This window comes from Vespula pensylvanica, chromosome 16, assembly GCF_014466175.1.
Source record: "Vespula pensylvanica isolate Volc-1 chromosome 16, ASM1446617v1, whole genome shotgun sequence".
NCBI lineage: Eukaryota > Metazoa > Arthropoda > Insecta > Hymenoptera > Vespidae > Vespula > Vespula pensylvanica.
In genome coordinates this window covers 609,127-623,562 of record NC_057700.1, presented here as the reverse complement: position 1 = coordinate 623,562, position 14,436 = coordinate 609,127, and the positions used below count along the sequence as shown (strand labels likewise).

At 36.9% G+C, this 14,436-nt stretch overlaps 3 protein-coding genes and 1 long non-coding RNA gene across 15 annotated transcripts in view; 3 read left to right on the top strand and 1 right to left on the bottom strand.

The window, feature by feature from the left end:
* Positions 1 to 18: 18 nt before the first annotated feature.
* LOC122634806 (splicing factor 3B subunit 4) lies at positions 19 to 2,691 on the top strand. Of its 2 annotated transcripts, XM_043824128.1 has the most exons (5): positions 19 to 241; positions 328 to 479; positions 679 to 762; positions 836 to 1,110; positions 1,202 to 2,691. In XM_043824128.1, exons 2-5 carry the CDS (start codon positions 446 to 448, stop codon positions 2,045 to 2,047), a joined length of 1,239 nt encoding a protein of 412 aa, XP_043680063.1. In that variant the 5' UTR covers positions 19 to 241; positions 328 to 445; the 3' UTR covers positions 2,048 to 2,691. The 2 variants fall into 2 exon arrangements, with proteins under 2 accessions (XP_043680063.1, XP_043680062.1); XM_043824127.1 differs by having other exon boundaries at positions 19 to 479.
* LOC122634813 lies at positions 2,689 to 4,691 on the top strand. Of its 2 annotated transcripts, XM_043824142.1 has the most exons (3): positions 2,689 to 2,918; positions 3,341 to 3,557; positions 3,876 to 4,691. In XM_043824142.1, exons 1-3 carry the CDS (start codon positions 2,694 to 2,696, stop codon positions 3,890 to 3,892), a joined length of 459 nt encoding a protein of 152 aa, XP_043680077.1. In that variant the 5' UTR covers positions 2,689 to 2,693; the 3' UTR covers positions 3,893 to 4,691. The 2 variants fall into 2 exon arrangements, with proteins under 2 accessions (XP_043680077.1, XP_043680076.1); XM_043824141.1 differs by lacking the exon at positions 3,876 to 4,691 and having other exon boundaries at positions 3,341 to 3,862.
* A 2,550-nt stretch (positions 4,692 to 7,241) lies between these two features.
* LOC122634805 (putative pre-mRNA-splicing factor ATP-dependent RNA helicase DHX16) lies at positions 7,242 to 13,684 on the top strand. Of its 10 annotated transcripts, XR_006328473.1 has the most exons (6): positions 7,243 to 7,844; positions 8,092 to 8,233; positions 8,895 to 9,548; positions 9,926 to 10,058; positions 10,957 to 11,003; positions 11,234 to 13,684. XR_006328473.1 is itself a non-coding variant. In XM_043824125.1 (5 exons), exons 1-5 carry the CDS (start codon positions 7,766 to 7,768, stop codon positions 11,298 to 11,300), a joined length of 906 nt encoding a protein of 301 aa, XP_043680060.1. In that variant the 5' UTR covers positions 7,242 to 7,765; the 3' UTR covers positions 11,301 to 13,684. The 10 variants fall into 10 exon arrangements, 5 of the variants coding, with proteins under 5 accessions (XP_043680060.1, XP_043680058.1, XP_043680061.1 ...); XM_043824125.1 differs by lacking the exon at positions 9,926 to 10,058 and having other exon boundaries at positions 7,242 to 7,844; positions 8,895 to 9,465; XR_006328475.1 differs by lacking the exon at positions 9,926 to 10,058 and having other exon boundaries at positions 8,895 to 9,465; positions 10,957 to 11,058; positions 11,235 to 13,684.
* Positions 8,800 to 14,436, bottom strand: part of LOC122634815 — a 16,200-nt gene continuing 10,563 nt past the window's right edge. The window contains exon 2 of the long non-coding RNA XR_006328478.1: positions 8,800 to 9,148. This is a non-coding gene — a long non-coding RNA (uncharacterized LOC122634815). The remainder of the gene's footprint in view (positions 9,149 to 14,436) is intronic.

The window sequence follows — 14,436 nt, the reverse complement described above, 5'->3', positions numbered from 1 at the left end:
GAACGAATTGGCAATATCGTATAAAAAATATTTTTCTAAGTATCCTACGTTTGTTATAATTTTAAGTATATGAAATAGTTTTGTCGTCGGTATTAATTCAACCAATCAGGACGAATCTTTATACACATGTGATAATTGAAGCCCGCCATTTAAAAACCAGCCTTGTTGTTACATTTTTTGCCGGCTTCATATTGCTTATATCGTACGGTTGCGTTTCACTTAACCTTACTTTTTGAGTGATGTATGTTTAGCTTAACGAGAAAACATTTTATATAATCGTGACATCTAAATAGTGAAATATGATATAAAAATAATATATATTTTTAGGTGAATATAAATGTAAAGATATCCGCCATATTGTATTCATCGTTTGTTATATTTTAATCACAAGTGATTATCATTGATAAACAAGTACCTTCATTAATTTAAGCATACAAGTTGCATTATGGCAGCAGGTCCGATAGCAGAGCGTAATCAAGGTAATTTATTATTACAATCACAATTTAATATTATCATTTCGAATGAAAAACTTTGAACGAAAAAATTATATAAAATCATGTAATTTGTGGTCTATTGGCTATACGATTTTTTAATGCTTTTTTTAACATTATTTTTTTTTAATAAATATTTTTTAAATCCTTTTTTTTCAATATGTTGTCATATCCTATATATTTATAGACGCCACAATCTATGTGGGAGGACTAGACGACAAAGTTACAGAATCTTTGATGTGGGAATTATTTGTCCAATCTGGTCCAGTGGGTAAGCCTAAATATAATAGTTAATTGATTTATTGCTATTATTTAACATAATTACAAAGAATGGTTTGTTTTAGTAAATGTACATATGCCAAAGGATAGAGTAACACAAATGCATCAAGGTTATGGATTCGTCGAATTTATGGGAGAAGAAGATGCGGATTATGCTATTAAAATTATGAATATGATAAAATTGTATGGTAAACCAATCAGAGTCAATAAAGCAAGTGCTCATCAGAAGAATCTGGACGTTGGAGCGAATATCTTTATCGGTAATCTAGATCCTGAGGTAGATGAGAAGTTATTATACGATACGTTCAGTGCATTTGGTGTTATCCTTCAGACTCCAAAAGTATGTATAATAAGACGTTTAACGAATGAAGATTAACTATGTAAATTAAAAAAAAAAAAAATCTATTCTCATCTATTCTATTTCATTACAGATAATGAGAGATCCAGAGACTGGAAATTCAAAGGGATTTGCATTCATTAATTTTGCTTCTTTTGATGCATCCGATGCTAGTATAGAAGCAATGAACGGGCAGTATCTTTGCAACAGACCAATATCCGTGTCATATGCATTTAAGCGTGACGCGAAAGGCGAGAGGCATGGAAGTGCAGCAGAGAGACTTTTGGCAGCGCAAAATCCTTTGAGTCAAGCGGACAGACCGCATCAATTATTCGCCGACGCTCCACCTTTGGCACCACCACCGATGCCAAATTCGACCGCGGTGGCTCATCAAGCGGCTCATCATCCTCAACATCACGTAATGCATCACGGAATGGTGGTACCTCCACCACCACCACCGGCTACACCGGGTCCACCTATGGGACATCCTCCACCACCACCTGTACCACCACCACCTTCCAGTGGATTTCCACCTGCGAGCATACCACCTCCGCCGTTACCTCCGATGTCAATGGCTACTCATCCACCTTTACCACCTGGAATGCCACCACCTTTGCCACCTATGCCCGTACCGACTTCTCAAGCTCAGCAAGCACAAACGAGAATGATGGCACCACCGCCACCTCACTGGGCCGGTGGAGCACCACCGCAAGGCCAATTCCCACCTCCTCCACCTCCGGCATCAAGCGGCGGACCACCGCCACAATTTGGACAATTCCAACCTTCACCGCCTCGACCTCCACCAGGCTGGAGACATCCACCGCCACCTCCCGTGTCTCAAGGTGGCCCTCCACCACCGCCACCGCCGCAATTTAGGCCACCGTTCCCTCCGCGAGGGCCACCACCGCCGCCGCCACCTCACGATGCCACCCAGTATTAATCTTATATATTTCTAATTCAACCTGCAGCACGTATCTCATGGAAAAAATGTACTACGTACATACTACAATCGGTCCTTAAAACATTTTTATATTTGAGAACCGACTCGAAGAGAATTATTTTACATGGGAATAATAGAATAAATCTTGAAAAATATGGAAGAATTACGTTCATAATGCAAGAGCTCGTGTGTGGCCAATAATTCTGATAAAGTACAGATAGATAAGGGTCTTTTAACGTTGACTCTGCTGTAATATCGACCGGTTTTACTATACTAGAATAAGGATATACCGTACTCGTTCTATCGATCGTTTCGAGTCTGTCCAAGCAAGTCGATGAAAACATTCAGCGGATCATCGGCTCACTGTACGTTGGTTACTACACGAGTTGCGCCGTGAAACTTAAAAATATCGTTCGTCGAAAGGTCGACAGAAGCGTTTAAAGTTTCGTTTCACCGATTTCGTTGTCCTCGTGATCGATGAAATTGTGATTGAATGCAAACAAGAGTAAAAAAGAAATTTTGCAATTAATCGTTTGAACAGAAAGATTGATTCGACAGATTTAGAGATGAGTGTCACTTGTATTATCAATTTCATTAGAAATATGGAAGACAATAAGATAACAGGCAAGATCGTTTTAATTGTATAATGGCTCGTTTTTATTACCAATGCAATTTTGACTTAAAAAACGAGAGTGAATACGATAATGCTGTATTAAAACCATTCGTTTGTCCTCCGGACAAATATTGTCCTTATTGTTGTTGCAATTGGCAGTGTTGTCTTGTGGTACAGAAACGTCCACCACGACAAATCTGGGAGACCTGGTACTTTTGGTTGGGCGTTACATTATTGGCTGTTTTTATCCTAATTTCGGTGAGTGCCCAATTTAATGAAAAAGTCGCTTTTAATATTAATTATCACAAGTATTCTTTCTGATCATAAATAAATCAGAACAAACGATATCCCACGAAAGATAACGTTTTCACTGTTCGTAAAGCGGTACAAAAAATAGGTGTCTTATATGAACTTGTTAATCGACTTTCTATGAAGCATTACCTTTTTTTCTTTTTTTATCGCCCATTTAAAACAGTCAGATATTAGAGAGCGATTAAATATTTAAAAAAAGAAAGTATTATCGAGAAAATTGGGCAGCAGTTTCACGTAAACGTGTCTTTGCTTTGCAATTTTAAGTTATTTACGAAGATTCTACATAAACATTATAATATCCAGTAGTGTAGTAGTCGATCGTGTTGCCACTTGAAAAATATCCTACGTCTGATTCATTTTAAAACTAGGTGTGCAGCTACGTAGTCAGTAATTATAGGCATAACGTTCAAGGTGTGCCGTTCCGACATAATGCACGTATTAATGATAACGGACGAAACCATCGAGCAAATCGTTCTAGACCAACACAGAACGAGGTGTCTATAAGTATAATTCCTACATCTGGACTGCTACCGGGTCATAAAAAAATGGTCATGATTTCTACACAGAATAATATCGCTCATTTGAGTAAGTCCATTTCATTGCAAGACGCATTAAAAATATTATCAACATCTGTTAAACATTATTCATTATTCATCAAATCAATTCAAATGCATTCGAGTTAAATGCGAACAAAGATGACCATATATCCTTGAATCAAGGTCACGTCTTTTCGTTTTTTGCTAGTTCGTCGTCAGATTTCGATTAGTTGCTTCAAGTGCATGTATGTATATACTACTTTTATTTTAATTATTACTACATACATACATACATATATATATATATTTATATTCATTAATTTATTGTTATTTAACAGATACTATAATTATTTTATATATGTTGCAGCTCCGATCGTTGCATAAAATTAGAGCTTTCTTTTTTCTTCGGAAAAGTTCGGAAAGAAAGTGTTACGATTGCGAATATTTTGTATTATGAATGCACGGTTACTATGACACCTCGATGAACGTTTATCGATGAGAACGAAGGCATGCATTTTATTGCTTTGACCGGGTGTACTTATCGCAAGTGCATTATTTTGTATGATCTCGACATAATGGTAGTCGATGGTTAATGTTCAATGATTATGAGGAAAGATCTGCAGGGAGACTGGACGAACTCAATTCAGCCTTTTAATCTTGTTGAAATGATCCCAACTCAAACGGCTTTCAAGTTATATAAAGAGTATTCAGAGAGAGAAAAAGATAGAGATAAACGTTATCGATACGAGGTCGATTCTTTGATTTGGTGATCATAAAAATCCAAAGAAAAGCAAAATAAAATGAACCCAGAAGGGAATAATGAAAGACATCGTTTACAGACTGCTATCGGATTTGAATATCAAATTGATACTTGAATATTAGATTTCTCGAGAGATACTAAAAAAAGCTTAGCTCAATCATTTTCAATCTCATGTAATCAAGATTTCAAATATTTTTATTTTCGTTGAGAAAGAGAGAGAGAGAGAAATTTGATTCACAAATTTACAAAGCTAATTTCAAAAACGACGAAGTGAGAAAATAGAGGATTTTTTCTTTTTCGACGATGTTAAATATTTATTCATTTTTATTAATCAGAATGACATATGTAATCACTTGTGGTGACAAACGTCAAATTTATTCGACGTATCCGTTCTCTCTATCTCTTCCTTTGGATCAAACAGAGAAAAAGATAGAGAGAGAGAGAGAGAGAGAGAGAGAGAGAGAAAGGGAAAGTAAGGAGTGAAAGATAAAAAAGAAAAGAAAATTCGAAGAGACTACGATATCGTGATATCGAAGAACAGACACCGGATTTACTAAACGGCGAGGAGGAAATTCCATCGTCGAAGGAGACTGCCTTACCTTCGCTCTCGGTTGTTACTACTTCGAAACTCGTTTTCTTACGACGGAGGATCGAGGATGGGCGTTACTCCCATTAACAATTAAGAAGAAACGCTCAGTTCGCGGTTGATGTAATTCTCTCTCTCTCTCTCTCTCTCTCTCTTTTTCTCTCTTTTTCTTTCTTTTTTTCAGTCTTTCACTCGGTACTCTTTTCATCTCGAGAAGAGAAAGAGCACGGGAGCTAATTAAAAAGGACAATCGAGCGGCGAACCACATACGTTCACTCTACCTCTTCTCTTCTCGAGTCTTTTATCCCTATTGCAAAGACCCTTCGTTTCTCAAGATCCTTACTCATGATAAAGGTAAATCGCAGTAATCTTCGAGAGAGAAAACGACGCAAGAGAGGCACTACTATACCTATACGTAATATCTATATAACGAAGCAAAGGTCAACGTTATTCGAATAAATTTTGATTTCATATCTTTATCGTTAGAAATTGACAAGATGTATAATTATCGGACAAGTAACAAGTTGGATATCAACGTCGAAACGATATAATATGGAAAAAGAACTATAAAAGAATCTATTGTGTTCTCTTTTAAGAAAACATTTATTAGATCCTCGTATCTCTTTCTTTCGACGTTAAAAAGGATTGATGTTATAGAAATTGTCACGATGATCCCTCAAAAAAATTCTTACGATGCTGTTTGGAAAGAGAGAGAGAGGAAGAGAAAGAGTAGATCGCGAGCGACCTCGTTCGACTGTAACGAAGTGTCATTCCGATAACCCAAGCCGGCTTTTACTGTCTCTTGATGCCGATAAAGAAATATACAACAAACGGCCCCATACATTCTCTGTTTAATGTTGCATGCACGGTAAACCAAGCGAAGAATCAAGCAACTACGTGCACCACGAAAGCCAATGACTTGGCACAACTCGAGTCGATCATCGAACGAATGTCAATTAGGGAATGATCCATCGAGATCGCACATTTTTTTACATTTCTTTTTTTCTTCTTTTCTACTTACGAAGATCTTGGTTTTTTTTTCTTACTGTTTGTGAGTATCAATATAAATAACATAATAGCATATACTTGAATTATATTCGCATCGTGTTTTTGAGAATACAACTGATACGTAAACGATGTGCGAACAAAGAATTTCTTAAGTATCACCTTAACACGTTCGTACTTTTATGACTGCAAAACAACAAGCAATAAGATATCATTATGATAATTATGGGAACGAAGTAAATGAGATAATTATGGGAAGAGAAAGAAAATATCTAAAAATCTTTTGTTCGCTCTAAGAAAACCTGTAAATTACTTTTATTTCGTTCATTTTTTTTTTGTTTTGTTTCTTTTTCGCATCTCTCGACTCTAAACACTTTCTACGTAATACTACATAAAGTGCTATACTTTCTTTGAGTTTTAAATAATATATTTTTTAAAAGATAGAAACGTATAGATAAATATTTTGTAGGAATCGATATTGGGCGATTATTTTCGTGGTAAAAAAAGCTCGAGACAGAAAGGATATCAGCATTCACCCGGACGTAATGCCTCGAGTTGTCCGTTCTTCAAATTTTTGGAATCATCTCAAGGAATTATACGTTCAAAGAGATACGTTTGCGTCGCAAACAGTCGAGAAAAGCGTATTACTATATCCAACGGCTGTACCAAGAGGCGCCTGTCGTCCGTGCAAAGATGTTCTTCCAATAAATCGGTCGACTTTAGGAGCTTCTCGTCGTCGTCTTTCCGACGACGAAAAAAGGAGGCGCCCGACGAAAGAGCGCGCGAGTATAATAAATTCAATAAATTAAGTCGCTCGAGATAGAGCGAACGAATGAAAGAGAAAGAGAGGGAGGGAGAGATAGAGAGAGGCAGAAAGAAATCGATAAAGAGGAAAATGAAAAGAAGACGCGTAGAAAGTCTTCTTCAAAATGGAGAATGATCGTATCTTTTCTATTATATATATATATATATATATATATATATATATATTTCTAAAGCTTAAATTAAAATAGATTTAAAAAAGAAATTCGCCGAGAGTGATGCGATTATTTTCAAAATTGTCATCGTATCGATACAAAAATTTTGGAAGAAGAAAGATTTCGTATTTAACGCAAGTACCTGTATGAATAAATTAATAATGAAACTACGTTTTAATTACGGATAAGGAAAATCAAATAAATTGACTAATTTGTTACTTATTTCATTCGAAATATATACTTTATCGACGTCAATAATAACATCTTATTATGATATTGTGAATAGGAAAAACATCTTTTTTCCAGGAAAAAATAACTGTTGCTTAGAACAATTTTTTATAAGAATATCGATATGCCACTTGCTGTATTCGAAAGAGAGAGAGAGAGAGAGAGAGAGAGAGAGAGAGAGAAAAAAAGCAGTAGAAAGGTGATGGCACACGACCCGAGTCATCGAGGTGTCGTCGCCTTTCTCTAAGAAAGAGAAGGAAATATCTTCTTTTTTTATCTTTTTCTTTTTCTTTTTCTTCTTCTTCTTGTTCTTCTTCTTCGTTGACGTCTTCCTCATCTTTCTTCACGGTTTCCTCCTCTTCTAGTGGGAGGTACTAAAATTAGAGAAGACGGTGCGAAGAACGGTCCAGTCTTGTAGCTTCTTTCGAACACTTCCAAATGGTCCTTCGTAGCGATAACACGTTTTCGCGTGCATCTCGCCGGTGAGTAGTTCGATATACTCTGTTTAGAAAACAGACGAGTCGTTTCGTATATCGACGTAATATCGATCGTCCTAGCCCCGTCATGAGTCGCCGAAGAGAACACCGACGTACCTTGACTCGATTCTCTAACGGACGATAATTGCGAGCAATCGATTTTTAACGATCGATGAAAGTTCTATAAAATTTCTAAGGTGGATTCGTTTCGACCACCCCTTCGAAATGTCTCGAGTATCGATCCATGGAAGATTTATAGTTATTATCGTTGTCGTCTGTATTATCAATCTTACGAGAGTCGAGGGTAAGTATATTCTTATTTAGAAGAGAATGTAAACAATGTATATGTGTGCGTATACGTGTACGTGTACGTGTGCGTATTCTTCGTACGTGTGTTCCATGAGTATACGAGATGAAGATTATACTTATAATACAAATATTGCCATACTTTGCAATGATATACGTCTCGTGGAAACACGATACACTTGTAATTCATACGATTCTTATTATGTCTATCGTAAATGTAACGTTACCACTTATCACGCCATTAGGTAGGAAGTGCGTGTGCACGAGCAAAGATTGTAAAGAAGCTGGGGAAGACACCTGCGAGACAAAATACTTCTGTTACACCGAACTGATTCTCTTCACTGATCAGGAGTTTGGTGAAAATACGACAACGCGAGGATGCACGCAGTGCGTACATTTTTTATTTACGACGTCAAATGGTTCGCTATCGATATTTTAAAGATCGACAGAGTTTTAAATAAAAGTAGAGATTGAATTCCTTTCGAAAGAAAGATCGATACAAGAGTATGTATATAAAGCATAGATTTCTATCGACTCTATTAGGATTCGACCTTCGACCTTTCTCCGTTATTGGATAATAAATCCCAGCCACTAAAACTAGTATGCAGACACGATTGAAAAACGATTCGTTATGTCCATCCGGTTTGGTTACGCTGATCGAAGAGGTACCATATAAATTCACGAACGTGTTGTGGCCTATGACGAGATAATCGAGTCAAAAAATTCGAATGTTCGTTTCTCCTTCACCTTGTCTTATCTCTTGAACATTTTTAGCGATGACGGAAAGTCGACGCTGCGCGTAGAAAATTCCTTAATAAATGATCCTTGATATATAAAAAACAAAAAAAAAACAAACACGCTTTGTATTTTATCCGTACGTATCAACTACTTAAATTCATTTGCTTTCATTAAAATAAGAGAGAGAGAGAGAAACAGAAAAACACACGACCAGGTCACAGAATATTATAGTTTATTTATCTTTAGCGTGATATATGTATATATTCATATGTATTTATGTACATATAGACGATGGATTGCCGTTTTCCAGGAGCCCGACGCCATTGTTGTGCGAGACAAAGTCTTGGGTCACGAGGTCAAAGCTATCGACGTTGTCATCGTCGTCGTCGTCGTCGTCGTCGTCGTCGTCGTCTTTTCACGACGACGAGGAAGACGAAATCGTTGAAAATCGTCGTGTCTCGTCGACGAGACCTTGGATACGAATGCCCTGGCCAAGATTAAAGTGTTGCGACAGTCAAGATTATTGTAACGCTGATCATCTCGGCGACTTGTCCACATGGATTCCTGAAAGAGGAAAAGAAGAGGGGAAGAAGAGAAAGAAGATCGAAGAAAAAGTAGAACAAGTGGAAAAGGAAGACAAATTTTCGATCGAAAGGATGAACCAAGATAATAATTCAACGTCTAACGCAAGAATAAATCAAAACAACGATTTCCAATCGATCAATAGATTTAACCAAAATAACAATCTGATATCGCTAGACTCGAATAGGCCGTTCACGAATTCTTCAAGCAGCAATCGAGATCAAATTATTTCGATCACTTCGAACTCGATATCAACGATCGACGAAGATCTTAATTTGGATCAATTTTTGCAACATCGGGTAAGGCCGCTCCACGTCGCTGCTTTTGTACTTGCGATAGCTGCATTGATATCCGTCCTGGCTGCCTGCTACGTCATTACGAGGTTCATTCCTTTTTTTTTTCTTTTCTTTTTATCATTATCGCCGTGATTATTATTGTTATTAATATTCTATTCTTTGTGAGAGGCTATCGCAACTCTTTTATTTGATTTTCTCCTTCTCTATCTATCTTTCTTTCTTTCTTTCTTTCTTTTTTTCTTGCTTTTCCTTTGTTTCTATCTTCGCTTTCGTTGTTTACCTCGTCAAGATTCTATATCCTACGTAAATCAGTACGATTGTATTGGTACATGAATGTGTCATACTTCTCAGAACGTGTTTCGAAATATACCGATTTTTCTCGCGACCAAGTCACGTTATTGAATATACATTCTATATTAATTTCTTATTAGAACGTTGATTTATGCTGGTACTTTTATCGCAGAGCTTTATCTTCTCTACGTCGTACGAGTAGGAAGGATAAGAAAAATGCTTTGCTAAAGGAAACACGTCGGAGGAATATTTTGCGAATATACAACTTGAGTTGCCGATAATCTTGGAATATAATAAATGTTAAGGTAAACGTGTTAATTATCGATGAGCTCGAAACTATTATCGATTGACATCTTTATACTCTTGAAATTTATACGCGTTTTCAACTTTAGTATTGTCTATGAATATTTTATAAGAAAACCAACGGAATAAAAAAAAAATCGATGGAATACGTAGGACTCGTCGAAATAATGTCGAAAACAAGGTCATTCGAAAGTATCGAGCACGTAGATACAGATAGAAACCCGCATAGGTATTACAATCTTGCTAGTTTTTTTTTTTCTTTTTTATCTCCTTTTTCTTTTTATCACTTTCCACTTCCTCTATTTTTTTTCTCTCTTTTTTTTTTCTCTTTTTCACCATCGACGACTGACTTTCAGCGAGTTTCTTTTTTTCGGACAGTTTGTCGCGACGGTTCTAAAAGGCTCACAAGCCAGACCGCCCTCTTATCGGTCTACCTCCCTGCCAGAGGGCCACTCGAGTACAGATAGTCTGGGTCCCTGAAAAGGCCCCATGGAGTTCTGCCCTCTAATCTTCGGTCCTCCGAACGCTTAAGTGGGTTTTCGAGTTCAGAAATATTCGGTCGGTCGAACCTTACATCTCTCTCTTTCTCTCTCTCTCTCTCTCGTGCGCGCGCTCTCTCTTTTTCTCTCGTATACATACGTATACATATCTTCTTAAAGCACGTTATTTTCTTTCCCTCTTCTTTATCTCATCTTTTCGTTTTCTCTTTTTCTCTTTATCGTATTCCTTTCCATTCGACATAACATCGGTAAAAGCCTTCGATGGTCTTTAATGATTTTCATCGATACTTAAACTCGACAAGACTCTACGAAGTTTTTTCTATCTGATTTATTACTTTATATATTACTTACAACCTTTCTTAATTACAATTATACTAATTAGTTTCCTGTCTTTTTACAGGTTCTTGAAGAGCAATCCGTACGTGATTGGCAGCGTGGAATAACAATGTGATAAATCAATGAATATGGATATTCTTCTTAATTAGTGCTTTAATAAAACTAGGTAGTTAATTAAATCTTTCTTTTTTTTTTTTTTTTTCATTTCGAATACCATGTGCCGTAAAATATTTAGCAGATATATTTTGACTATAATTTATTAGTACGTATATAAATCCAATTTTACGATTTACGTCATTGTCTAACGTAAAAATAAAAGTGATTTCTTATCTTTTATTTAGGATGACGAATCAAGAAGCTTCGTCCTATTTGAAAAATTTGTCTTCAGCGTGGGTCGTTGGGGCATAACACATGGATGGCTACGAGACAAAGAATATTTCGTGAAGCACTCGACAGAGACAGTTTCCTGGCAAACACAACGACTCGTTTGGCGCCTATGTAACGTCCCTATGTGCATCATGACGCAGCCATGTGGAGACCAACGTCCTTCGAAATTCCATCTACTTAGAAAACGGGGACTAAAAGTTTTACCAACATCGGTACCAGGTGTTCCAACGATTTTAACATTATTAGTCATCGGTAGGGTCGCTTTCCTAACACTCCAAAAGGTTATAAATGCTCGAAAGAAAGGGAAAGGTACACTCGTTGAACGTAGAAATCGTTTTCGTATGATTATGGGGACTATTTCGAACGTCTCTTGTTGGACACGATTGTCACACATCGAAGTGTGTTTTCCAACTATTACAAAAGCGTTATAGCTTTTCTTTCTCTGTATAAATAGCGTGTAAATAACTGCGACTGTACATACACGTTTATATTATATCTTATGGTCGATGGGATTCGTAAAGTAATTAATTCGTGTTAACAGAGTGTTTCTTAAGTACTCTTAATATTTTATTGCTGTTATATTTAGAGAAAAAAGATAGGAAATTTGTTAAAAACGTTGTTCATTACGAAATTTTATAGCGATTATTCAAATTTAACCACGAGTACTTGAGTAACACTCTCAAGAGATATGAATATATAAGAGCGATTTATATTTTTTGAATAAGTATAAAATATTTAATTAAGCGCGATTAAATTCAATCTCGTTTCGATAGGCGAGTAATTATCAAGGAAGGAATACGCATATTTTGCAAGTGAGCGATACCGAAATAATCGAGTATGATTTAAATTCAAGCAGAAAAAGCGTGACAAGATGAAAAAGAGCGAGAGAGAGAGACTGGTCGTGGCGCGTTCGATTTGTTGGCCTAAATGAGTCACGTAGAATGCAACAAGACGGGAATAAGATCTTACAGAGCGAATACAGGCCGTCCGACGGTAGCTGGCATCCGGGAACTTGAGTTGGACAGCGCTCTACGATCAGATATGTCGAGTGAAAAGTAAATATATTTAGTGAGAAGGACTTCGCTAGATAGATTTACCAACACGTTCATCGAAATGATCTCTTGGGAGTTTTTGCTAAAAGAAACTTTCTTGCTCTCTTCCTGTGAATGCTTCCGTTGAGAAGTAACATAAATCAACGATAGAAATCCTTCCTTCATAAGTTTCGACAAATTTTTATTATCACGATTTTAACACGGTTCCAAAGATAGCCGTAGGAATATATTTTTGCGATATACGAATAAGAGAGAGAGACTTCAAGAGATCGATCTATCACAGTTATTAAGAGTCGATAGCACAAACGCAAAGACAAATCTCGAGAGTTTCGATTTATATTTCAGAATATCCAGCATGACGTATAAAATATATACACATATACATATATATTTATATATGCCTGTACGATACAAATGTACCACTAAATATAACAACTCGACACGTTTTGCGAAGGCGTACAAGCAAGGCACTCGTTTATGTATTCCTTTGCGTTCGCTTATCCTTGCAAGTTGCGCTTAACGCGAAGGAACGAATATACGCGGGAACGTTTTCCTTGGTCATTCTTGCTATCGAGAAGTATATGTATTGTACATACCCCTATGTATATACGAATGTGTATATTTTTTCTCGATATCTTTGGAGATTTGCGAGAATGCCCCGTGACGAACTTTGCTCCAAGAGAGAGAAAGAGAGAGAACAGAAAGAGAACGTTGAAAATTTCGTGTCGGTAGTAAAATTTAAAGAAGAGTCGCCGAGACTTCAGATAATACGATTAAAAAAAATAAAGATAAAGAGAGAGAGAGAGAGAGAGAGAGAGAAAGATAAGACAAACTCGTCGAAAGCTTGCCGTTGTTTTATTTGTGTATGCACGCATACTAGTTATATCTATGTATTGTGTGTCCATATGTCACAGATGTGTAATTGTGTATATACGAATATATTATGTGAATATGTGTGCGAACTAAAAGGGCGCCAAGATACTTTTGCCCCTCGTACGCGTTACAACACCCGCCTCGCCGGAGCGATAAAGGAATTACAAGAGTACGAATACAAGCGCGTACGCCGGCGCGATAAAAGGAATTTGAATTTCCTGAAGCGTGAGACCGAAGATACTACGTGGCAATAATACGGACCAATCGTAAAACATCTGTTCGTTCGTTCTTATTTTTCTAACGTTTTATCGGTTCTTCTTCTTTTCTTTTCTTTTCTTTTCTTTTTTTTTTTTTTTTTTTTTTTAACGGAAATTAAAATATCCCAATTTTTTACTCAATCCCCGTGGATGCCATTTCGAACAAATTTCCAATTTATCGAATGTTTTCAAAGGATCAAAATAAAATTATCGTACGAATTAAGATCCTATTATCGATTTTCTTATTTGAGATAAAATTGAAGAGTCAATTGCGGTTAGGATGAAGCCACTAGCGGATCACGTACGGCGTTAATGGCTCACGAATTACTCCCGTCCAAACAATATCGATCCACCTCACGAAATCATTTTACCTTTGTATCGATAACGAGCGAAACGAAGAATGGGGATGGTCGGCTTGTTTTATTTACCTATCTGTAGGTATACGTATATATACGTACATACGTACATATATATATGCCCATTAAAGTGGGCCTTGTTGTAGGACGTAAAGAGTAGGGGAAAAGAATCGAACGTCCCGAACCGGTCCTCGATCTCTCTTTTGGGCCAGGTGCCCAGCGTGGAATCAAAAGTAATGTCCCTAACTGAATGGCTTGACCACCGTACTCGTTTCGCTCGACTAAAATCAATCACTCCGCTTAAGCGCAGCGATTCGACGAGCTCTTTCCACTGTTAGATTTACCGCGAGCATCAGCCTCGTCCGAGCATCTTTGGAGGAGCAAACATCTTAGATAAATATCTCTACCTTGTCTAACTCGTTTCTACCTTCCTCCTGGAGAATGACTCCAGCAAGATGACTTTTTTATACTTTTGCTACCGATTCTCTTACACGATGGCGTGCTTTTGTCGTCATCCTAGCTGAATTTCGATATTTCGATATTATACAATTCGATCTTGTTTGGTGTTTTGAATGTTTTCGAGAGATAAACAATGTCTTCACAAGGATTTCTATCAAAT

Excerpts from the sequence above, each read along its gene's own strand:
- LOC122634806 (XM_043824128.1), top strand. The coding sequence starts at position 446 with ATGGCAGCAGGTCCGATAGCAGAGCGTAATCAAG. Across the intron at positions 480-678 it reads GATAGCAGAGCGTAATCAAG|ACGCCACAATCTATGTGGGA; the intron begins GTAATTTATTAT and ends ATATATTTATAG. Across the intron at positions 763-835 it reads TGTCCAATCTGGTCCAGTGG|TAAATGTACATATGCCAAAG; the intron begins GTAAGCCTAAAT and ends GGTTTGTTTTAG.
- LOC122634805 (XM_043824122.1), top strand. The coding sequence starts at position 7,766 with ATGTCTCGAGTATCGATCCATGGAAGATTTATAGTTATTATCGTTGTC. Across the intron at positions 7,845-8,091 it reads CAATCTTACGAGAGTCGAGG|GTAGGAAGTGCGTGTGCACG; the intron begins GTAAGTATATTC and ends TCACGCCATTAG. Across the intron at positions 9,466-11,233 it reads ATCAATTTTTGCAACATCGG|GATGACGAATCAAGAAGCTT; the intron begins GTAAGGCCGCTC and ends TCTTTTATTTAG.
- LOC122634813 (XM_043824141.1), top strand. The coding sequence starts at position 2,694 with ATGGCTCGTTTTTATTACCAATGCAATTTTGACTTAAAAAACGAGAGT. Across the intron at positions 2,919-3,340 it reads CTGTTTTTATCCTAATTTCG|GTGTGCAGCTACGTAGTCAG; the intron begins GTGAGTGCCCAA and ends TTTTAAAACTAG.